Raw genomic sequence first — 24490 nt, forward strand, 5'->3', positions numbered from 1 at the left:
ATATAACTGTCTTCATTTATTTTCTTAATATTTCTCTTGTGACCCATGAGTAGTGAAAAAATTAAAAGAGAAATATTTCATGTTAAACAAGTTGTTTTCGATAGGAGTAAGCTAATCTAATCTTTTATTTTCCTCGCAGCACGTCGGTTTTGGGGTGATGCACTATAAAATTATTGCCGGGCACCTTAATTGTAATATTAATTTAATAATAAAAGTAGTAGGCTAGTAATAATTTAACACATTAATTGGAAATGACAAATCCTCTTGATAAGGCCGATAGCTGATAGCTGTGCCCTGTGTGCCCGTCCACTACGCCACTCGTCCTGCTGTGTGGCGTGCTTCATCTTAAACCATTTTAAACAACATATTTCTAACTCTAGTATAATTATTCTAAATGCAGCTGTTCTAATCTCATATTAATTGATATATTACATGCATGGACTATTTGTACTTTTTACATTCATTTGTCGTTTATTAATAGTACAAATAAACTAGCAAATAAGGCTAAGTATGCCTTTATGGTCAAATTTATACATTCATATAAACCTTATATCGTGACATTGTTAAAAAATAAGTTATTGGATCCACCCAAGTACAATTTGTACTATTTGATTCAAGTAATACTGTGGAATGGTGTCCACAAAATATGGTATTTGAATGGTAAAACTTGCATATTTTTGTAAGGCTTGCACTATGGATATTACAATGCGTAAATGCATCAGGCATTCATCTACTTCCGGTGTGGATAATGGGACAAGGATTTAAAAAATAATAATAATAATTGCAGGCAGTCTGTCATAATTGTAGAAATAAGAAAATTGACATTAAACCAAATTGTGACAAATTTTTAATTATTGTCAGAACAAATACTTTCTAGCCCTGAAAATATTTGACAAACTTGTATTCAGAAATGTCATGGTAATACAATCGCAATTTAATACAAGTTGTAAAGTTCCATTTAACTCTCTCTATTTGTGTCAGGACATAGCTGGCATCCAGAAATGCTGTTTACAGCATTTTTATACTCGTTTTTATTATTCCGAGTGCTGTTTAGGCAGCCTCTTTATCTTTAATGGAAATTCTATAAACTCTCAGTGAGTCTTTCACACTATCTTGTGTTTAATCTCCTCAATAGAGGACTTGACCACAGAGGTCTTATCATGTAACCTTTCTTTAAGTGCAGGCCAGGCCAACCCGATAGCTGTGCTGCTATCGTAGAGCAATGCAGACAGGAAAATGGATGAGGTTTTAGTGCGTGTGTGTTTGAGTGTGAAGAGTACAGATCCCCTGTACTCTTCGTAATTATCCCCACTCAAGACAAAAGAGCACCCTCCTTTCTGGAAAGTACTAAGAAGAGGGAGATTTCATTTGACGGGATGGAGTTTTATCTGGGCTGGATGATTGCCCTCTGACAATCTTCTGTAAATCTCTAAATCAGGCCAGAGGTGCAGAGATTGCAAGCTCTCTAGTTCGTATTAGAGAGTGTGATGTTGGCGCTGGGTCATGTTTAGTAATGATAGTGGATTTGACGTGCGGATTAAGAGATGGGAGTCGTGTGGATTTGTTGAGTTGTATGATGTTTTATTAAGGATGTGTGATTTCTTTTTTTTTTCTTTTTTTTTTCATCAAATTATCATCAACATTGAACTGGTTTGGCTGGTTTGAGAGCACATAATGTCAGGGCTTATTTTTTTCCAATCCGGACAGTAGGCCTATATTTTTTACATTTATTTATAAAATGTTATGTTTATGCTATACAACAGTATTAAATGGTTATGCACATTTTTTCAACTGAACATATCTAATGCCTGATATTGATTGAAGCATATACAATTTGGAGATAATTATTTTTAATTAAAAATGTATATTATAATAACGTATTTTAAATATATATACATATGTATATATAAAATATAAGATAATATATATAACATGTAATTATCTAGTCATAATATAAGACATTTTTGGAATATATTCCAATTTTAGGATGTTTCTGTATTAAATATATTGGATATCTGAACCTTTTAAAAATATTTTTTACCTGGGCCTAAAATGAACACTCTGCAAGCACCAAATGTGAGTAAAAATCGACGTTGGCGAGAATATGAAACTGTGTCAATCACTAGTTGGCCGGTAACATTTTTATGAATTCTTTATGCAATGTATTGAGAACATGAATGTGAACAAACGTGAAAGAAGCTCAGGATAGTTGATGGGTCAGTGCTGCATCGTCATGAAAGTTTAAAGGAACACTCCGACTTTTTGGGACTTTAGCCTATTCACCTTATCCCCCAGAGTTAGATAAGTCCATACATACCTTTTTCATCTCCGTGCGTGCTATAAGTCTGTTTGACGCACCCACCGCTAGCCTAGCTTAGCACAAAGACTGGATGTAAATGGTTGCAGCTAGCATACTGATCCAAATAAGTGACAAAATAACGGAAACATTTTCCTATTTACATGTTGTGATTTGTATAGTCACAGAGTGTACAAAAAACAAAGTCACATGAGACACAGACATATTTTACCGTATAAATACTGGGAACTATATTCTCTGAAGGCGAAGCACTGCTACTTGGGCGGAGTGATAACCGCAGCACCTGAGACGCGCTCTCTGCTCCTCACCACGGCTCGTCTCAGGTGCTGCGGTTATCACTCCGCCCAAGTAGCAGTGCTTTGCCTTCAGAGAATATAGTTCTCAGTATTTATACGGTTAAAAAATGTCTGTCTCATGTGACTTTGTTTTTTGTACACTCTGTGACTATACAAATCACAACATGTAAATAGGAAAATGTTTGCTTTATTTTGTCACTTATTTGGATTAGTATGCTAGCTGCAACCATTTACATCCAGTCTTTGTGCTAAGCTAGGCTAGCGGTGGGTGCGTCAAACAGACTTATAGCACGCACGGAGATGAAAAAGGTATGTATGGACTTATCTAACTCTGGGGGATAAGGTGAATAGGCTAAAGTCCCAAAAAGTCGGAGTGTTCCTTTAAGCCTTGCCAATTTAAATATTCAACTTGCGCGCTGTGTGGAAAGTTTAGTGCGCACACATCCAAAGCCGCACCCAGAAAGCCGCATCCTCAGACAGCACGCGAGTACTGAAATGAGCTTTGTTTCACGTTTTCTTGAGCTTGAACAGACATTCTAGGAAACACAGTCGGTTATTGCTTGAGTAACGTAAACAGTCGAATGTGTACAGTATCCGTATTGAATTCATGCATTTGGTCTTAAAGTGACAGCAGGCTAATATTTCTGCTTTTGTCTGTGTTTTTAATGTTAATCAAACAAAAAAGGACAGAAAGAAATCACTCACTGCTCTTAACTGAATAGCTTTTGAAACTTTAATAAAGATTAAGCTATGTTTAATTTATAAAGTGAAGACAGGGACAGGAAAGTCCGGGTAAGATAGAAGGTATTGGATTGGGACATGACACATGCCAGGCTTAAACTCGGGTCCCTGTGGGCCAAATTGTGGGCCAAACACCTCCAAATTGCATCCTTTTCAAAACCTGCTTCAAAAACCCTCATAAATAATGTTTTCCAGTCTTCTTGTATAATATATAACATTAGTTTAGATGGTTTTTGCTGGTCTGTAGATGAGTGGTTCCTGTTTTTTTATGGTCTAAATAAAATAGTAAGAGCCTTCCCTTGTCCATGCATCCTCACTGTTCTATTACTACTGGTTAGTGTTTCTGTCTATGTGGAGATACCTGGAGGGGGTCTCCTAGTTCACCGAGTGGCATTATGTAACCACAAGGGTGAACATGGATAGACTGTTACATAATGGCTTAGTGAGCAAGTATATATATGAATGTGTATGTGTGCATGCACGTCTTGTTTGTGTCAGTAAGTGCATGTGTATAAAGAGTGTGTGTGTGTGAGTGCAGTACACATCTTTATTCTTCTGGAAGTGACCAGATGTGACACAAAATCATCCTTCATGAAATATGGAGGTCCCTGTAGATTCTCTGTCACACAGACACACACACTCTCAAGTTGGATGAACAGCACGTGAACACACACACACACACACACAGAATCTCTAAGGTCCTTGAATAGAACAGCAAGCATAAATTCTGTGGTGCATCTGGGGACTGCAGAGAAGCAATGAAATTCATTTGGTTTATGAGTTTTTTTTGTTTTGTTTTTACGTGTGTATTGAGACTGTGACCAGAACGACCCTGAGCAGAACTGATCTGATTAGCCAAATGGAAGGCTTATCGTTTTATGGTTTATTTCCTGTGTGCTGACTCTGTGCAGAGGATAACCGCCTGCTAATTTCATCAGATTTTAATCAAGTGTGGGATACTCACCACATGTCACACACATCCATCAGTCAAGACCTGTGTGTCCGCGACTCCGCGTGTTTTTTTTTTATGTCTGTTATTGCACCGTGAAATCACAAACTGTTATAATCAATGATCATTTTAGAATTGGCATTTTGTGTGTTGAGATGTGTATAAAAAGAGCACCTCCCAAATTCCAGTTTTTGCATCCTAAGCTGTCTTTAACCTGATTTCAGTTTTCGTGACACACAGAGACTCGGATCAGCATGTTTAACACTTAAAGGAATAGTTCACCAGAAAATGAATATTCTATCATTATTTACTCACCCTCGTGACATATGCTGTTATTTTTCTATATATTTATCTTTAGAACTATGACAATATAAACAATTGTAAATGAATGTGTACTATTCCTCTGCTCAAATTATTTATGGCAAGGAGGAGTTCCTTCAGTAATTTGAACATTTCTAGAAAGTGTCTATCCATCTGTTATGAATTAATTGTCCAGTTTATTTATATATATTCAATCTCCCTCCACCTTCTGCGTTAACCTCAAGCAGGCTTGATAATGCACTAAATTGATATTGAACCAAATGGATCTGAAAGTTTACTGGCTACTGACCTTTCTTATCCTTATGCGTTATTATATGTTAAGTTTTTTTGTGGAAATGATGTTACTCTATTTGCATATCCATTTTGATTGGTCAGTTTACACATTCTCCCCTGTCATTGATGTGCAACAGCTTAAAGAGCATATTGCAGGTTAGAGGACCCAACGAGTCAATGTATAGAAAAATAATGTAGGAACTAGATTTTCTTTAAAATATACTTATAAATACGCTGCAGAAGCTTCTGGAGTCGTTTTTGTGAGAAAATGTTACTTCCGCGTCTGAAAATGGGCGTGGCGGGCGTGACGTAACGGGCGAGAGAGCGGTCGATTCAAACAACAGGAAAACAATGGATCGCAATGACATTTCGGACGCTGAGGAAGTACTTACTCGTATGACGGACCACAGCCATACAATTATGAGCCTGCTATGCTGCCAAGAGACCAGGGACAGGCCAGGACTAATGTCAGACAGAACGGTCAGAGACACCATGAGTTGTGGTGTGAGAACCTGTGGAGAACAGGACAGGTGTATTGGTGAGAGACGTGCTTATCGTTCGCTAACGATATACACTGTGCTCACAGTATTGTACAGATTATTACCATCGTATATCAGGCCAGCAGACATTAGTATTTTTAGGGTAGATTTATACTATTAAATGTATAAAAACTATACTTAAGTATATTTCTATTGTACTAAAAACATACCCAAGAACATTTTTAATACGTATTTTTCACCTGGGTTATAACATAAACAGAAAATTAAAGATTTGAATATTTAAACAACCTGAGTAATTTTGTTTTTCAATTACAAGTTGCCTATTTAGGGCATGACTACCTATATCACACTATTTCATGCCATTGGTACAGTATTAGACGATAAATATTTTTGCTTCGGCATCCCATGTTGAACTCCATCATATCGCCGGGATGATAATCCTCCGATCTGAAGTGAACGCTACACACGACCGCGTTTCTCGAAGCCGATGCGGAAGAGAAATCCCGTCTCTTCACCTGCACAAACCGCACCAGGCACGAAAGATATACAACAACACCGTCCCTTTTCTTGTTATGGAAACCTGTGGACTCGATGTCCTGACAGGCCGGAGTTTTTGCAACCTCCACAAACAATAATTTACCATGACGATGATAAATTAAAATACAAAAACTACCGAAAACACACTGACGCACGGCCGCTCTCACTGAATACCAGCCTACTGCACTGAGCCGAGGCTGAGGCTCCCTAGCGTGACGTAAAATGACGCGATTTTGAAAAAAAAGCCGTTTTTACGAGCAGTCCAAGAAACGCTCACTTGATCTACTAAATTTGTGCCCTTATATCGTTTTAAAACATTTTAAATCCTACATTAACTTTTTATATGGTATTTTCATACAAGGTTATATATTAATTTAGGTTTTTTTATAACCTGCAATATGCTCTTTAAGCAGAATTTTTTTTTTTGTAAAATAAAAGTTCAAATAATATATATCATTATACAGTATATGCATCTTTAAAAATATTACATTTTATTGCTTTAGTTGCTTTTTTAAGGTAGTTCAGCCTTCTTTAGCTAATTCCTGCTCAGATGGACAGTCTTCAAAATTTCTACCTCTGCATCAGGGTGAATAAATTCATGTAATTCCTTCATGCTGTCCAAACCAGTATACCTGCAATGATAATTTATAGACTGTCAAAAAAACAACAACTATAAAAGTAATTCATATGATCAGATATGATGCTATAGGTTCCTTTTTAGAGTTTTGCAGCCTGTGGTCACTCCTAACAAAGCTGTAAGAAGTTTCTCCAAATTATTCTTTTGTATCTTAAGGGGAAAAGAGAGCATACATGTTTGGAACGACATGAGGGTGGGTAAATAATGACCCATATTCCATGTCCTTGTATTAAAACCAACACAAAAATCAGATTCCTGTGCTCAGGCTCAGCTTGGTTGGATTTAGCTCTGCTCCGGCATAATGAGATTATCAAGATGAAGTGGCCATGGTGAGATTGTGCTGTTTTGTGAGCTTTATCTACATCTGGTCCCAGCACTTCCTAAATGAGCCCAAATCTCATTACCAGTGTGTGACATGCCGAGAGACTAGAGGTCAGTGAGAATGCTAGGAAATTTGTGCCCATCCTCCTCCTTCAGCACTCACCAAAATCTAGAGCACTGCTCAAATCTGCACAGAGTTGTGAGTACAGCTCATGATTCACAGAGCTTTCTCTCTCTCCTTCTCAATCTCTCTAAATTTACATCATCTGTCATAAGGTCAAGCTCTAAGATGTAAGGCAGTTATTTTGTCTTCTGGTGCCTTTGGAATGCACAGTATGAAAATCACAGTAGGGATGTAGAAAAGATAACTGTGATTAACATTAAAGGCTGTTACTTTTTTTGAACATTCCTGGCTCTCCATGTGGGCCTTTCACTCCTAATCCCACATTGATTACGGCTTGCTTTCTTACTTGTGTACAGCTAATTTTATTTAATTGGAACAATGGCAATCTCTCTCGCATATGCTCACATACGTAGTCCCTTGCTCTCTATTACGCTCGCAGCATTTATGAATCACACAAACACACATGATGGAATAAAAGGAGCAGCAAAGCTCTCTTCGTCATGAAGACGACTTCGGCTCTCTCGGCTGTTTCCTAGGTTACCCAAGCTTATTCACGTAACCTTTTCTTCGGTAAAAGGCATACTCTAAGATCTCTCCCAAACCTGTCTCTCTCATTTTCTCTCTGCTGATCTGTTTCATAGTCACGGTGTTTCTCGTTTTGCTAGAGAAATGCCATAGGAGCAGGGGTGTCTCTCTAATTTGCCTGCAGTGCCTTTTATGAGACGATTTATATCAAAGCATATCAACATCTTTATCGTAGTCATTAGTGCTACTTGCTAAGGCAACTATCACTATTGCTATTTCTCTTACTTTAGGTCATATGACAATCGTGATTGTCAAATCATGTGGCATGTTGAGGTTTGGTGTAATATTACTTTTCTACTCATTCAGATTTTTGCCTGGCAGAATTATATATTGTTTTTTTTAGGGTTTTCTTTGCCTCTTTTGCCTCGGGTCAGTAAGCTACCACCTAGCAACCACCCAGAACACCCTAGCAACCTTTCTGAACACCATGGCAATGCCCTTGCAAGATCCTGGCATGAGTTTTGCACAAGCAGGTGCTACTCAATTGTCTTCATAAAATAAAAAATCTAGTGTTGTTTCCAAACTGTGGTCCATTCTGTGGTCTAAAGTTGAGGTAACTTATGTCAAATAGTTTTTAGAGCCTCTTCAAATAGTTTTGGGAGTGTGTGCTTCACTTTCATGCAGTACAAATGTTAAAAAAATGTTGAATTTAAATTCTTTCTCCCTGAATTTAAGTCCAGTTGGAGATTTGGAGTCATTGGACTTTACACCTCTGTTGAAAAGCGATGATGAAAAAATATCTGGTGATGAATGTTGCCCATATATCAACGATTATCACCATTGGCAAATCGTCTCTGCTGTAGCTAAATGCAATTGAGCTCACCAGTACCGGCTCGGTGGCAGATTGAATGTCCCACTTAAACGTTTAAACCCCAGTTTGATTTACTACCTTTTGATGCCTTTCCAATGACAGCTCCCTCTGGAATTGTGACCATTTAAGTGAAGAAAATGTATAAGGACAAAAGGAAATTTTAAAACATTGTGGATAAAATAATGGCTTTGTATATCTGGTTTAAATAGGGCAATTGGGAGATAAATGATGTTTTGATAGCAAATTTAGTAGGGCTAGTGTACTTTGGTGTTGATGCTTGTTCTGTTTCATTGCCAGGAACCATTACAAACTTGCAAGATTTTATAACCCTTCGGGTGGCTGAATGCTCAAGATCAATTTACTTCACTATGATGTAGTAAACCGAAGTTTATGCCTATTAAATCAAGATTTGGAGGTTTATGGGCTTTTAGTCTGTTTGTTTGAGGCCGTATTTATTGTAGTGCACTCCTAAAATTTGAGTAAATGAAATACGCACCTACACGATTCAGCTTTTGTCTTCTGATAAAAAAATTACCCAAAATTTTATGACAACGCCTTTGTACACATTTTTGTACTTTTGTACAATGTTTTCTAGAATGAGAATGTATCCTTCCCTTAATATCAAGCAAGCAACTAATATTTCACTCTCTTCTGCTCACCAAGGCTACATGTATTTGATTAAAAAAAATACAGTAAAAACAATAATATCATGAAATAAAATTTAAAGTAAAAAAAAAATCTTTTCCTATTTTTATGTATTTAAAAAAATACTCTAGTCTTCAGTGTCACATGATTCTTTAGAAACTAATTTGGTGCTCAAGTAACATTTCCTATTATTATCAATGGTGAAAAAAAGCATTTATTTGAAAGTGATTTTTGGGGGTAATATTATACAGTAAATGTCTTTACGGTCACTTTTGATCAATTTAATGCGTTCTTTCGATATTAAAGTATTCATTTATTTATTAAAAAAAAATCTTACTAACCCCAAACTTTATATATATTATTTAAGTATGTATGCACTAAAGGTACTGTACGCTAGTATCCAATTCTGAACATATATCCAGCCCAGTAAGATGTACATCAACACAATAATTCGTCTGCTGTTTTTTTTTTTTACAGCAAAAAGCAGGAATTGAATTATGCACAACAGTGCCAATTTGTGACAACAGTACATTTGACTTTTTATTCCTTTGTAAACATCTGAACATTAGGGCTGTGACGGTGGCAGTTCTTTACCACCGCAGTGGTAATGGACCAACTACCCGCAGTGGTTGGGGGGGATGTTTTGAAATAAAAAAATAATAATAAACTAGGCTCAAACATCCATTTCGCAACAGACATGCGTGTTTATTTGAGCAATTCCGTCAAAGAAACAACACACTAAAGCCTGTAAAGCATTAAATAAATATCAGTAAATAATGGTAACTTAAATAATATAATAAAGTTAAATATAAAAAAAAAACGTTCGATTTCCACACAAAGACGCGTCATATAAGCCTACCGCTCTGCGCTTTGAGAGGGATGTGGGACATGAGCAGGAAAGCTACTTGTTGTAAAAGGTCTGAAGAGTGAATTTTATCTTCCTCAAGGGCAAGGCATTTAGGCTATGTTTGATTTTGCGCTGCCAGAGAAAGTAACAAAGAAAGACAGAGAAAGAATACTAAAATCACCCGCGCATGTGAAACGCTCTTTACAAATAAACTTGACGTGCCTTACCAAGTCTAATAACAAGCACAAACTGTGTTAAAAAGAATTTGACATGCAAGTAAAAAGGTAGGCTATTTTCTACTTTACCACAGTAAAGAATGTGAATATAATAGGCCTAATTAAAAGCTAACCAAGGAAGAAATGTTTATAATCCCCTTTGAAAATGGGTGAGATGAGTGAAGATTTGGGAAAAGAAACAAGAGATTCCATGTCCAGTGGAATAACTAATTTATTGTTAAATTCGCTGATAATCGGGTGACCAGATCGCAAACCAGAATACAAAGCCGACAAAGCTTAAATTTATGGGCTCACGCACAACTCTCTCATTCGTCATGAATCCAAATGTTTCCATGGCTGCGATGTAACATTTAATTGCTAACCTATTATTTATATTGTGCTTCACTCGTGTCATAATATTAATGTAAAACAGCTTTCACATACAAAAAAATGTGTTTTGGCGGACCACCACTGGTGCTACTCAGCCACCGCGGTGGTGCGGTTTAACAAGTTTTTAGTTGTCTCAGCCCTACTTAACATGCCTAAAAGGCATTTTCATTGTAAAGGAAATAATTTGTAAACCACTGCTGATGCTTAATTGTTCCTCTTTTTATAGGTGAACCAGGACAATGTTGTCAAAGTGGGCCACAAACAAGTGGTCAACATGATTCGTCACGGCGGCAACCACTTAATCATCAAAGTGGTGACGGTCAGTCGAAATCTAGACCCTGATGACACGGCTCGAAAGAAAGGTAAACGTCTTGATTTGTTCAGGGTTTCCCGACTGACTGGATCATGAAGGAACATGTTTAGTCATACGTATGAAAATTAAGCTGACAAAACTCCTTTCATGTGATTCTAACCATTGCTTTTCCATAATGCTAATGTTAGTTTTACTAATCACTGATTTTAATAACACTATTAATTTGTGTTTTTAAGTTCTTCTTTTGCATTCATTATTTAAAATGTGAATCGGCAAACCTTGAATGCATGAGTTGTTTTTGTATACAATGCCTCCCCATGGGAATGCTACAGCCCATGGCTAAAGCGTCTACTGTACCTGCTCTATTTTTTTTTTTTTTTTTGGTTTGTTGCTATAGCACCACCACCACCACGGAGGGCTCCCTCCACAGCCTTGTCCATGCGTTCAAAATCTATGACCTCAGAGCTAGAAGACCTAGGTAAGCCCAGTCTAGCCAAGCAGAAGCATCTCATTTAATGTCTAGTTTCTCTTAATACTTTTTAAACAAGATAAGGGACCATTCACACAGGTTACGTTGCATTGTGTTGTGTTTTTGGTGTCTCATGAGATGAGAGCTGCATTTTTAAGACGACATGTCAAGTTAAAAGGTTCAGGTCCATTTTGTTCTGTTACGTCTAGCTGTTTTTAAGCAAAAAAATTTCTTGTGAATGCATTTTAACCTGTGACACTTTTTGTTGTTCTACAGCTACCGTTCATTATGAAATGAACTTTGATGTTGTTTTGTTTTCCTGCATGCTGACCTAAAAGTGGATAAAGGTATTATACGATTATTTAAAAAAATATTGTTTACAAATTGTATGTACAAATTGTACTGCTGTGCTTCCCTGGCATGCATGTGACTTTGTTATATGTATTTTTTTGAGACAGAGATTTTTGATTATGTGGACATTGTGTCCATACACAGTTTTTGTGTAGTCCCTACTAAAGAAAACAAAAGTACTACCTTCACATTCACTGTAAAAGCATTACGCATTTCACCTGAGCGGATCGTTGTTGGATTGTGAAGGATTTATTCTGGTGACCACAGCTAAATCTAGGGTTTGATGGGTCATGCTGTCTTAATTATTAGTAATTAAACAATGGCACAAATGGTAAGCAGTATTACATGCGTATTAAATCCTTATTTATATTGTGTAATCAGGAATTAATTGTCTTTTTCGTCACTTTGTTATATTGGATACTAATCTACTTGTCTTGTGTAGTGTTGAAAAGTTAACTGCATGGATTTGTTGTTGCTTTCCGTCTAAAATGGCATTACATTATGCACAGGTCAATGCCATGTGGAGGAATACTGTGTATTCCAAACGTTGGTTCTCCTCGTCATGTTTTCTGGAAATTATCTCTGAATTTTAATACTTGAATAAAGCTGAATTGTTCTTTTATGTTAAAGCCACTTTGAGGAAAAAGAAGGGTGAGTTTTCCCTAAGCACTCTTTAAATATTTGTCACCTCAGCTTAGCAACAGTAATTATTTTTCTAACACAATTTAGCTTTTTTGATATCATTCAGTGAAAAAAATGTGCAAATAATTTGTATTCTCTCTCCAATAATCAAAATTTACCAGTTGAATGGAAGACTGCTTACTGTGAAAACAGACCAAATGTGTTTACACTGCAAAATGCTCCATAAGCCTTTAGCTTCACTTATTGACCCCCTAGATCTTCAAAAGTGCAATGTAAGAATATATTATTCAACAGCCTGACTTCTATTATAAAAAGGATGCGCTTGAGAAAACAAGAGCCACGAATTTCCCATGCCAAAACTGGCTTCAGATACATGTCCTTGTTCCTACTGATATAATGGATCCTGCCTACATTTCGCTCCTCAAAGAGAAGATAAACATTTTAAGATAATTTCTTCCTTTAAAGAACTACATTTTAACTATTATCATACGAGGGATTGCTCCAGCTTTAAATCTCTCTAAAACAAGACGTTGCCATGGAAATAATGCTGCATATGTTTAATATAGAAACATTCCACCTGCAAAATGTAATGCCATATTTTCATTGTAAAGCTATCACCACTGTTATCAATGATCAGGAATATGATGACCTGTGACTGATGCACAGATATGATACAACATCTTTAGGCTGCTGAATGGACTCCTTTGTCTTCTTGAAGACGATATTTTCTGAACCGTTGTAAGCATTAGTTTTATGTTTACATAATATGACTGGCTGCATAGTAGACCTGCTGTGTCCTTAAAACAGCCTTGTACGTATTGAGTTCATCAAAGAGGGTCATTTTAAATCCATATTTAGATATTATCAAGATATATAGATATTACCTTGTTTATAAAAAAACAAAACAAATGCATACTCTTTCTGCAGTCTGATATGCTTTCTGTTATGAATATTAACTAGACAGATTCTTCTGAATGGGCAGTTTTTGTAGTATTCTTTTTTAAATAAGCTTCGCCTCAGGGTTATGATGGGATTTTAAATTTAAAACCTGAGTGTATATATCCATATAATGTCGAATGAAGAGGTGTAACTGGCCCCCTTTAGTCCTGGCATTAACAAGCATTTCCAGATATGTATGGTCAGCACTTGACCACATAAATAGCACCCAAGTGTAAAACGTATTGTAACTGAACCACTGAAACCTCGTTCTGAGGTGGTCAGGCACAAATTCTGACCACATTCGATAAAGTTGTAAATGATAATGCGCATTTCATTATCTGCTTAAAAATGCAGATGATGAAATTATAATGATAATGCAGCACTACAATAATTATCTGACACAAATTATACTGCAGTCATGCGCTTGGGTCACCTGGCTTAATTAACAAATCTGTCAGCATCTCTCCTGATTTTTAATCTTGGGTGCTTTAAAGTTTATTTTCTCCTTATTAGCATATTTTACTGTGGGAATGTTTCGAATTTAGGGAAACACTATACCTTAATTTTGTCTGTCAACATAACAGAAATCGTTTTAAGTTGTCATCACTGATTTTAAAGTTTGATAAATGATGCAAGGAAGTGTGTTTGTAAAGAATAATTAAATCCAATTAAACAATATCCAGATACGAAACATTTTAATGCCAGGTGTACAGGGGTTTTTGTGTGTGTGTGTGTGTGTGTGTGTGTAACTTACCAGATTCAGTCTTTCACTTTTATGCTAGGAAATCAGACTCTGAATTTCCCTTTCCTCCATTTCTGTGTAGATGATCAGCTTTCAGATAATGAGGGTCTGAAGAAGAGGATTGTATTTCAAGTCACACTAAGTAATCATCCCATGCATGGGAGCTGTCAAAAAAAAAAAAATGCTAGCATGTTGCGCAGTGGCCGTTGAAAGAAGTGCTAAGATTTCTCTAACGGAACCAGGAAGCGCTTGCACGGCTTTGACCTTGACCATTGTCGTTGTATCTATTTCTGTCGCCTTTTTTGCTCTGTTTCGGATCCTTGCTTGGTTTCGGATCCTTGTTTTTGAGGATCATGTTAAAGGAAATTAGCAATATTTGATACTGAGTTTATTTTAAATGTAGCTTCCTGCTTTCTAATTTAAGATGCTGTTGTCTTACAGATAAAGTGGATGAGGTCGTACCCCCCCAGAAACCAATGTGGGACAACTCAAACACAGATTTGAGGGTGGCGGCGGTCAAACCACGCCCAACTAGCAAGTGTTTTGCTGTCAGCCCTGAAATGAATGTAAGCGTGCCTTGTCTAATGTCCCCTAGAGTTCTGGACTCCCATGGCATTGTTAAGAATTGTATTGTAGCCTAACTGAAATAACCACTTTTCACAAGTCTGGTAAGACTGTTGCCCATGCATGCCCTAAATTAGAGTGTAGTTATGTACAGGCTTTTGAGTATGCTTCACTGCTTGACATTTTTATTTCATCGTTTTAGTCTCTTTTAATGAAATAATTTCAACATATTATGTGAAGCCTAGTTTGAAAAGATGCTCTGCAAAAGTGCTGCATTCTGCGTGTCCTTATTATCATGTCAGCCTTATTCTGTCTTTTGTAGTCTCTCTGCAATAGTCAGGATGCAGCAGTAGACTCACCACAACAGCCAGGGAGTCCTAGAGGCCCCTTCCTGGGTATACCAAGGGGAACCATACGGCGGCAAACATCTATAGGTGTGTGGTTGTTCAATTTTGTTTTGTTGCTGAAGTAAATCTTTATCCCGTCCTTTATTTTGACAAATTGCACAAAAAAATATTTCAGCTCTTTGTAAAATGATACAAATATTTGGTTTACACTCAGTGGTCAGCCCACTCTTGCTATGTGTTTTTTCACTAATGTGACATATTTTCAAGAAGTTGCTTTGTTGTTTCATATTTATTGTTTCCGGATGGTGATTGCACCCCCAGGCTTGTTGATTTTTCCTCTTTTATTCCTTTACAGGAGTAACCGAAGAAGAGAAGCAGTTCCTTACTCCTCCAATGTTGAAATTTACAAGAAGCCTTTCAATGCCTGACACATCAGAGGATATTCCACCACCACCAGCCATCTCCCCTCCATCTCCACCTCATAATAATGCTCCCGTCCCAGCTGGTCGAGGATACGGCACCATCAGACCAGGCTTTACTTCACAGAGTCCTAATGCAAACAGCACAGCCCCAGACAGAGGTGAAGGTGCTGGGTGGAGAGATCAGGGCATGTTTTACAGAGACAGTCCTGAGCAGTATGAATCCGAGGGGTACAATCATAGCCCAACAGCCCAACAGAGTCTTCATATGCGCCGTGCCCTAATCCCTGAGAACCCTTACTCGGATGTGGGCAAGATGGGTCATGCTGGACTGTTTGTGCCCAACAAGCCTGCAAGAAGGAAGGGAATGCTTGTCAAACAATCCAATGTAGAAGACAGTCCTGAGAAAACCTGCTCCATTCCAATTCCTACAATAATAATCAAAGAGCCCTCCACCAGCAGCAGTGGTAAGAGCAGTCAAGGGAGTAGCATGGAAATTGAAACGACCACACCGGATCACCCAGGGCAACTGCGTCCTGAAGATGGCTTAAATGCAGGCAGTCCCTTTGCAGCTGCCATTGCCGGTGCAGTCAGAGACAGGGAGAAGAGGCTTGATGCTCATCGCAACTCCCCATCTTTTAAGTCCACAGATGCGGGTGATGAGGATGTGGCACCTAGACCGGCTCCACGTCTCAGACACTCCAAATCTATAGATGAGGGCATGTTTAGCAGCGATGAGCGGCTGCGTAGGCTTATGGCACCTCCCTCATCACTACTTAGCATCCCTAGAGGTGGAGGCAATGTGACAGACTTCAACAGCCCTGAGCCCACCATGGTAAGGGAACTGTTGAGCACTCGTACAGGACACAGCCCGATCAGTCTACCTGCTCATAAGACCTACAGCTCAGGAAGTGGGAATTACGTTCACCCGGTAACAGGCAAACCACTTGACCCCAATTCACCATTAGCTTTAGCGTTAGCAGCCAGAGACCGAGCCATGAGGGAGCAATCACAGCCTCTTCCGCTAAAGAGTGACCTATCCAAACTTGATCTTAATAAACCGCTTTTCATCGACACTAAACTTAGACCAAATGTGGAGGTTGGCTTCTCAAGTACCGCTACCATGGGCCGTCCCCGCGGGGGTCTGCGGAGGCAGATGACAGAGTCCAAATATGAGACAGAATCCAAGTATCAGCTCGATCTGGGCAAGCCTGAGAAGAGGCCTGAGGAGAAGAAGAACATGCTGATTGACATTGTGGACACTTCTCAGCAAAAGTCAGCTGGTCTGCTGATGGTACACACCACAGATGGGGCAAAATCGGAGGATAACAGCTTGTCAGAGGGCGACAGGAACGAGGCAGTGAGTCCCGACAACACCCCTGGGGAGCTTCGCGACCCCAACCAGCCAGCTCCCACCAACCCCCCAGCTCCCAAGGCGCTATCAGCTGCTCCACATGGCAAGACCATCATAACTGTTAGCTCAGTGGATGAGCCTGTCAAGTTGCCCTTCGGCATCCCTCCACCTCCCTTGGCCTCTGTCGACATTGATGAAGAGTTTGTGTTTGCTGAACCCCTCCCACCCCCTCTCGAGTTTGCCAACAGTTTTGACATTCCTGAAGACCAGGCGGGGACTATAGCTGAACTGCTCAAACAGAAAGCAAATGGTACAAAAGGGCCTTCTCTTGCTCCCTACTATCCCCCATTAGGTGGTGGAATTTCTGAAATCAAAAGACCAACGGTCCTTACAAACTGCACACCTCCTAGCTTCCCTCCTGGGCCACTAGAGCCTTACGAACAAATCACTGACTCGGGCATCGAGGTTGACAGCCGGAGCAGCGGTGACCCCCAACTGGAGACCACCAGCACCATCTCTACTGTGTCCAGCATCTCCACCTTGTCTTCTGAAGGAGGTGAGACCCTGGACACGTGCACCGTCTATGCAGATGGACAAGCCTTTCTGGTGGACAGGTCTCAGATCCTGTCCAAACCAAAACCTAAACCTGCCATCAAGAGCAATGCACTTTACAAGGATGCTTTGCCAGAGGAGAACGTGAGCTCTTTCAGAATGCCCTCCTCTGTCCCACCTCCGCCCCCTGGATCTATTCCACCAGAACCCTTGAAAACCCCAACACAACGAACCTCAAAGTTGTGGGGTGACCCTCCGGAGATGAAAGGCCCCCATGGTCCTGAAGCCAATTCAGTTCTGCAGCATGTTAACAAGGACAAAGCACCAAAGTCAGGGGAAGCATTAGACTCTCCAATGGGATCCAGGACTCACTTCGGAACAAGGTATGCCCTCTTTCCTTCCTGTATCATAGGCTTACATTTAGGCTCTCAGATTAGTGTGTGTGCTCTGCTGGAGAACGAAAGAGTTGCCTAGCAACCCAATAATGAGAACAGCCTTGAGGACGAGATCAGCAACGTCAGTGTGATGATGAACACAGACCGTACCACAGAGGAAGGAGGTATGTGTGTGTTGTTACAGCATGGACCATTTGTTACTTAGTTGTCCCATCACCCAAACTGCTCCCATAACATATCTCTAGATTCTCTTATGCAATTTCTTAAAGGCTTTTATATTTCATTTAAAAAAAAAAACCTTTAGGGTTATAAGGAGTTCCGACTTTCAGAAAACCTACTGAGCTGCCTTCCTGTCTGCTGCCAACATAGGCTGCTTTTAGCTGCATCGTAACTAAAATGGAACCTCATAAGTGTCATTTGGAATTTCGACTCCCTACTGATTTCAGTACAGGTGATGCGAGAAGAGCGGCACAATCACTGATCTATATAGAATGACTGGATAGCTCATGACGTCATAAACAGTGAAGCCACCGCGCCGCCATATTGTGATTCCCTAGTGAGCTCACGCGTTCTATTGAATCAATAGGAAATTGTATGATTTGACTGAGAAAACATTGCATAACGAGACACCGTCTTTAAATCTAAAGTCTCCCTGAACAGTCTTACAACGCAAACATCCTAAGCATTTAAATGGGTATTTGTTTAAAGTCGGAAATTATTCCTGCTTACTAAAAATTAAGTATATGTGAATTGTGAACTTAAAATTTAGCTCTTTCTGATTGTGTTTTACAGATAGATCAGTAGTCTGTTCAAGTATTTGATTAGTTAGCAAGAACATGTCCAGGAAATGCATAATACAAATTGTATAGGTTAATGTACACCTGTTTCACCTCTTATTTACCCCTTATTTACACTGCACACGTCTGCGGCGCGTTTACAGCTGCGACACGGCTACCGGAGCTGATCGCGCCCACAAATCGGCAAATCACGTGGAAATTATCCCGGTGTGAGTTGACACCGCGTGAAGGTAGGAATAAAACATTGTCGGAGCCATAATGCGCCGCAGATGTGTGCAGTGTAAATAAGGGGTTTACACATAGGCCTACTCCGTTTGTAGTGCATATTTTTTACCATACCCATGTCAACAGGTTGGAGCTTTCACTGCACGCGGATGCCCGACCTGTGCGGTGCGTGCAGAGATCGTTTGTGCTGCAGCCTGCAGGCGCTGAATTAAAGTGACAGCGCATGGTTCGTGGTCAAACTGAACACGGATTGACATGAAAATATTAAATGTATGCATTTAATTAAATTTATAAGAAGTAATGCATTGAATAATACGTTTATTGGGTTTAAACTTGAATACGTCTGTGAAAGAATGCATAGTGGGCTATAAAAAAAATTGAAACAACACGGAAATAGCGACAATTGTGCATATAAATTACTATATATGGGATTAAAGTACATCCTGTGAGCAGTTTTTCAAGACCCTTTTGTGATCTTCGTTTTACACTTGTTGATGCGCAGCGGGTCATCTTAAAAGTGCCGTCGGAGCTACCGATCTCTGTATAACGGCCGTTGGAGCCCTCTGCTGGTAGGGAATCGTAAGATGGCCGCTCGAACACTTCCGGTGGCTTCACTGCCTGGTGGCAGTTTAGAACGTCATGAGCTATCCAGTCATTATATAGATCAGTGGGCACAATACATTAATAAGCATATGTATAATTTGCACTCCCAAGTTTTGGATACAATTTTAACATTAAACAATTTGATCATTTCCTTTTAGTATTTAGTATTGCATGAAGAGTTTTTTTTAACAATATGTATCTGGTGTCTTTCGCCATTTTCAGTTTTTTTTTTTTTTACTGATGATTCCTACAGAGAAAGCTCATTCAATTTGGAACCTTATGTGTCATTTATTTTGTGAAACATCAGCAATTGTCTTGATTTGCATTTGCAAAGGTTGAGTACACCAATGGCTGCCACATTGCACAGGCAGTGGTTTGCCATCGACATCGACAGTTTCAAGTCTCATTCATAATTGAATGATGTTGTTATTTTCAGACCAGAGAACTGACCCTAAAATGCACTTGTAGCCCAGGCAGAGCGCTATGTTTAGCACACAGAGCAAAGATGGGTTTTTTTCTTCACTATGAATAGAAATAGATTTTCTAGTGCGGTAGATTAGCATGTTTGTCTGTATCATTGATTTGAGGTTAATCTTAAGCTATGGGCTGGACTTGTAACTTGTGTACTGTACAGTATATTGTTCATAGTTAAAGTACTCTTTACATGAGTCAGTCTTTGGTTTTATTTGCTGTGCTACATCAGATGCAAATGTAAAAGTTTTACTTCAACAAATGTAGGCCAACGCACCTTGGGTATTAGAAGAAACCTGGGGCAAGGACATTGCATTGCTAAAGAGCATTTAATTCACTGCCTCCTTAAAGCTAAACCACCTACAGTACATACATACTGTCAATATACATTGGTGTTTAAATAAAGTCCCCCCCCCCCCCCCCCAAAAAAAAAAAATCAATACTTTTTGCATAAAAAAATATGCTGTTTTCTATTTTTGCATTATTTTAATGATAATTAAAGCAGATTTTCCTCAAAACAATTGTCATTTATGTAACAGTAAATGCTGTCGGGACACTTTTTTTATTAAAATCAGCAAAAATAAAATTCATTTCAAACAAATTCTACCATGATGTTCCAATATTTTACTGTTTTTTTTGTGTGTTTTTTTATTTAAATATAATAGGCTTAATTTTTTTAGGAGTGAGACATTGTTTGTGTGAATCACTTAAAAAAAGATATACAGATCTGTCTAGTGTCTCATCCTTAAAGGCATCTTTCCAGAGGAAGTTTTTGATTTAGATCCACTTGAGTCTGTAAGGTTTTGGAAAAATAGGACACCACAAATGTAAATAAAAAAATGTGTGGTTGTATCAGATTTTATAGAATAAAGTAATTATGTTTTTTTTGTTAAGTTTTTTCACCCAGGCTTTATTACTTAGAAGTTTCACTCATATTATCACTCATATTTATATAATGCAGTTTGTTGAGGAGAGGTCTGGTATAGTTTTCTATGTCATTTGACTGCCGGACAATAAAACAGACAAAACATGCCATAACATACAGAATTTTAACTTGGACCAGTAAGCACCCAGAACACCATAGCAACATGTAAAACACCGGTCTTAAGAACTGCCAACCACTTTCAACACCTTAGCATCTTTTGCAGGAATAAAGTTTTACATTCTCCCTCAAGTGTAATATGTTTTCCATCTCAATACATATTCCTTTATTTTCTTTCACTTTTATCCTTCTGTCTTTGCAGAAATCAGGATGGTGTATCCCTCATCTCAGGTACACAGCAGAACACCACCGTTACCTTCACTGCCCAGCCTGGCCCCAACGTGCCTGCCCCGTCACCGTGCCGACAGGCCGACAGCCTGCCTTCCCACCACCACACCCCGAGCCCTATCATGTCCCCGCCAGACTCTGGCCTCAGCTGTGCCTCTTCCCTCCCGACCTCGGTCACTTCCCCCACCATGACGGATGTCTTTGGCCTGCCCACACCACCCCTCAGCCTAGGCACGGGGCGTAGCCGCTCCCCTTCCCCGCTCACCCTCATCCAGGCAGCGTCGAACAAGCCCTTCGCCACCAAACCCGTCCTCATGTGGAGCAAGCAGGACGTGGCTGACTGGCTTGAGAGCCTGAACCTGGGCGAGCACAGGGATGCCTTTATGGACAACGATATCGAGGGCAGCCACCTGCCCAACCTGCAAAAGGAGGATCTGATCGATTTGGGCGTGACCCGTGTGGGTCACAGAATGAACATCGAGCGGGCGCTGAAAGTCCTCTTGGACAGATGAGACTGGGCGAGACGTCCTCATCAGGACTCCACGCATCTTGTTCATAAGCTTCATTTTCCCTCTACCCTTATTTCAGTTCACTAATTTGAACACTTTGTTGTCCTATCATGCTTTTTGGTGGATTTTAGGAACTGACACATCCTGAAGAAACTCAAGCATTCAAAATATCCACGTAAGCACAAACGGTTCCCTGTGTTTCCGTTCCAAGAGCTCCGGCACCATAGAGGACATTGAAGCCAACACACTGTATGGAAACTACAAACATGAGCTGGCTATACTTGGGCTTTTAAGGACTTTGGCCTCCTTTGAATGCACTGAAACCAGCAGAGCTGGGGATCCATTTTCTATATTTGCTAAGACAATTCTACAGAGAATATTTCTTCAGGAAAAAAGGGAACCTTTGTCTATGTATCAGCTGCCTATGAAATAAATATCTTGCTTTTTTCCCCTCCTAAACCTCTTACCAAGAGGTACATGAATCTCTGAAATGTGATCGGCGGGCATTTAGATGTCCCTCAGTTCATTTGCGGACAGTCCTAGAAGGGCCGTGGTCACTTGAAAACAGAGTTCAAATCTCCCTACGTGCGAATAAACGCAACCGTAGCAAGCAGCAGGTCTCTCCACCATCTTGAATCTTCGAGTCTTGTAATATGCTAACATTGGATGTTTGTCTGAATGATCAACAATTCTCTTTGGTCTTTCTGAATTGTGGTTTACTATTAGGTGTCTTCCATGCAGTAAGGAAGTCTGCGGCATTCCCTCCAACATTTTATTTGCACCTTCAGTCGACTCTAGGGTGCGCTGTTTCTAGTCAGTATTAATTTCCAGCAAGTTTTATTTGAAATAATGGATCTTCACAGGAACACACAAGATCTGTACACTGAAATACCTAGATTAAGTTTCATGGATGAATGGAAATGAACCAAAGTAAAGTAGAATTTGACAATTAATTTGTCAAATTTGACAGCTTTGAGTTGAACACTGACACAATCATTCTGAAAGGGCCAGTATGTATGTCTTTCACTTTAAGTGGTGAATTTTCCAGTTATTTATTTATTTATTTTTGAGTGTAATGAGAATCATTTGATTGTTGGGTGGTAAAAAGGAACGTCTACAAAACTACAGGAAACCTCCTTAATCTATACATATCAATGTCGTCAATTGTAACTGATACAGGACTTCATATCGATAAATTGTTATATTTATTTAAGTTTTTATTGAAATTTGATTTGGACTTTTTTTTTTTTTTTGCAGCTAAACCTACAACCATCTACAACAAATATTAAGTGGTTTCACAAGGTGTAAATTCTCATTGTCCTGTTTAACCAAAACTTGTCCTTTTCATTTTATGTCCTGCAATCCGTTTGCTTTGCTCAACAACTGGGAGAAGTTATGATTTGTTTATTATGTTATTTATTTAAACATGTAACTGCAATGTGTGCCTATCTGTGTTACAATTTGACACACCACAACATCTCTAGATTATCTAAGATTTAGTTGTGATTTTCCCATTGTTAGAGTCTCGTTTCTCAGAGATGCCTCCATTTTATCGGACTTAAAACGCCATAAAACCCCACAGGTATGGAATCAGAATGGAGATAATGTTCATATTTGAGATTAAAACATCACACAGACACGAAGGGACAGCCAGCATTATTACACATTTCACCTTCAAAGCACTGTGGGTAACGTCAGAACTGAGGGAAAGGCGATTTTGAGAGTGGCTGTGAATGAAATAAATTTATGATGAACGTTAAAGTATGCAGTGAAGAGATTCAGAAATAAATTATATATATGTTTGCTTATCTCTCGACCTTAGAGGAGTTAGAGTAATCATCTCTATATATCTTATTTTAGGAAACAGCACAGTATTTTAAAGATTTATAGAAATATTTATGAAATTTTTATGACATTTAACTCTGATATGTGGTGTGCCAAAAATATATGTGGTATCAGTTAAGAAGCAATACACAAATTTAAAGAACACTGTTTGGTCTTTCTTTGCCAGTATTCCACAGTACAGTATATACTATTATGAAATGAAATTTACATATACATAGGTCTCAGTGAATTAGAAGATATGAAAAATAACGAGATAATGGCTGTCACCTGCTTCTTTTAGACAATGTAATTAAAGAAAGAAGTAAAAATGTAGATTTGTGTGGTGTGTATACTTGACGAAAAACAAAACGAGCACATATTTCAGGCCACTTACAATGCGGTCACATTTACCATTGATCCGCGAAATTTCGCGTGATGTCGAAAAAGTTCGTGTTCAAGTTCGTCGCGCGAATTCGCCGTGCTTACCAACAGCAAGCTTGTGTATTGGGCAGTGCTTCATAGTTCATACATGGCTACTGATGGACTTTTTTGCCCGCGGAATTTTGCTGAAATATCGCCATGTGACCGCACAATCACACTTTACGATATCAGAAAACAGATACTTTATATTTATTGCAAAAATGACAGCACTGAATCGTTGTCTACGCAGAATCCAATTTTAAAAACGTATTTTATATGAAGACGCAGGAGTTCCTGCCTATTTACAGCGGGACTGTTCGGTTTCTTCATATTTGTCTCACACACTTGTGAGTAATGCATTCACTTGATCTATGTTGCTGTAATTTTGTGCTAAACTAGAATTCATGGTTAAAATCAAAGAGATTTTTTTTTTTTGTGACTGCACTTTCCTCGAAATCCCTCGACACATGTATTGAACCAACCAAAATTTACGGGACGAATAAATATGATTGCACAATCTGTTGTCAATCTGTCTCACGTAGCCATGTGTTTTGTTTACATAGTTTGTCTCGGGGAGGCTTTATATAAATTTGTTACATCCATTTCAGGGCTTGTTTTGCTTGAAATAAAATCTTCCCATTATCAGCATGCTGTTCTATGCTTTGTCATGACCATACACGCTGTCTTTTTGTGTTTCAATCATGTATTAATGAACAGAATAGCCTCTTTATATATTTCTCACACAAACCCTGCCCTCTGGTGTTCATAGTGTTTT

General features: G+C 38.9%; 1 protein-coding gene across 6 annotated transcripts in view; it reads left to right on the forward strand.

Moving 5' to 3' along the window:
• The window catches only part of shank2b (SH3 and multiple ankyrin repeat domains 2b), a 152691-nt gene extending 129138 nt beyond the window's left edge, over window positions 1-23553 (forward strand). For 2 of the 6 annotated variants that reach the window (XM_056250875.1, XM_056250880.1), the window contains 8 exons: window positions 10736-10871; window positions 11220-11309; window positions 12273-12293; window positions 14048-14107; window positions 14407-14531; window positions 14852-14963; window positions 15232-17584; window positions 20937-23553. In XM_056250875.1, the coding sequence (XP_056106850.1) occupies window positions 10736-10871; window positions 11220-11309; window positions 12273-12293; window positions 14048-14107; window positions 14407-14531; window positions 14852-14963; window positions 15232-17584; window positions 20937-21474 (3435 nt within the window). In that variant the 3' untranslated portion in view covers window positions 21475-23553. Of the gene's footprint in view, window positions 1-10735; window positions 10872-11219; window positions 11310-11629; window positions 11639-12272; window positions 12294-14047; window positions 14108-14406; window positions 14532-14851; window positions 14964-15231; window positions 17585-20936 lie in introns of all 6 variants that reach the window. The other 4 variants (XM_056250876.1, XM_056250877.1, XM_056250878.1 and 1 more) reach the window with 4 other exon arrangements.
• The last annotated feature ends 937 nt before the right edge of the window (window positions 23554-24490 follow it).

Source organism: Rhinichthys klamathensis, unplaced genomic scaffold, assembly GCF_029890125.1.
Source record: "Rhinichthys klamathensis goyatoka isolate OS25496 unplaced genomic scaffold, OSU_Roscu_1.1 h1tg000076l_1, whole genome shotgun sequence".
Lineage (NCBI taxonomy): Eukaryota > Metazoa > Chordata > Actinopteri > Cypriniformes > Leuciscidae > Rhinichthys > Rhinichthys klamathensis.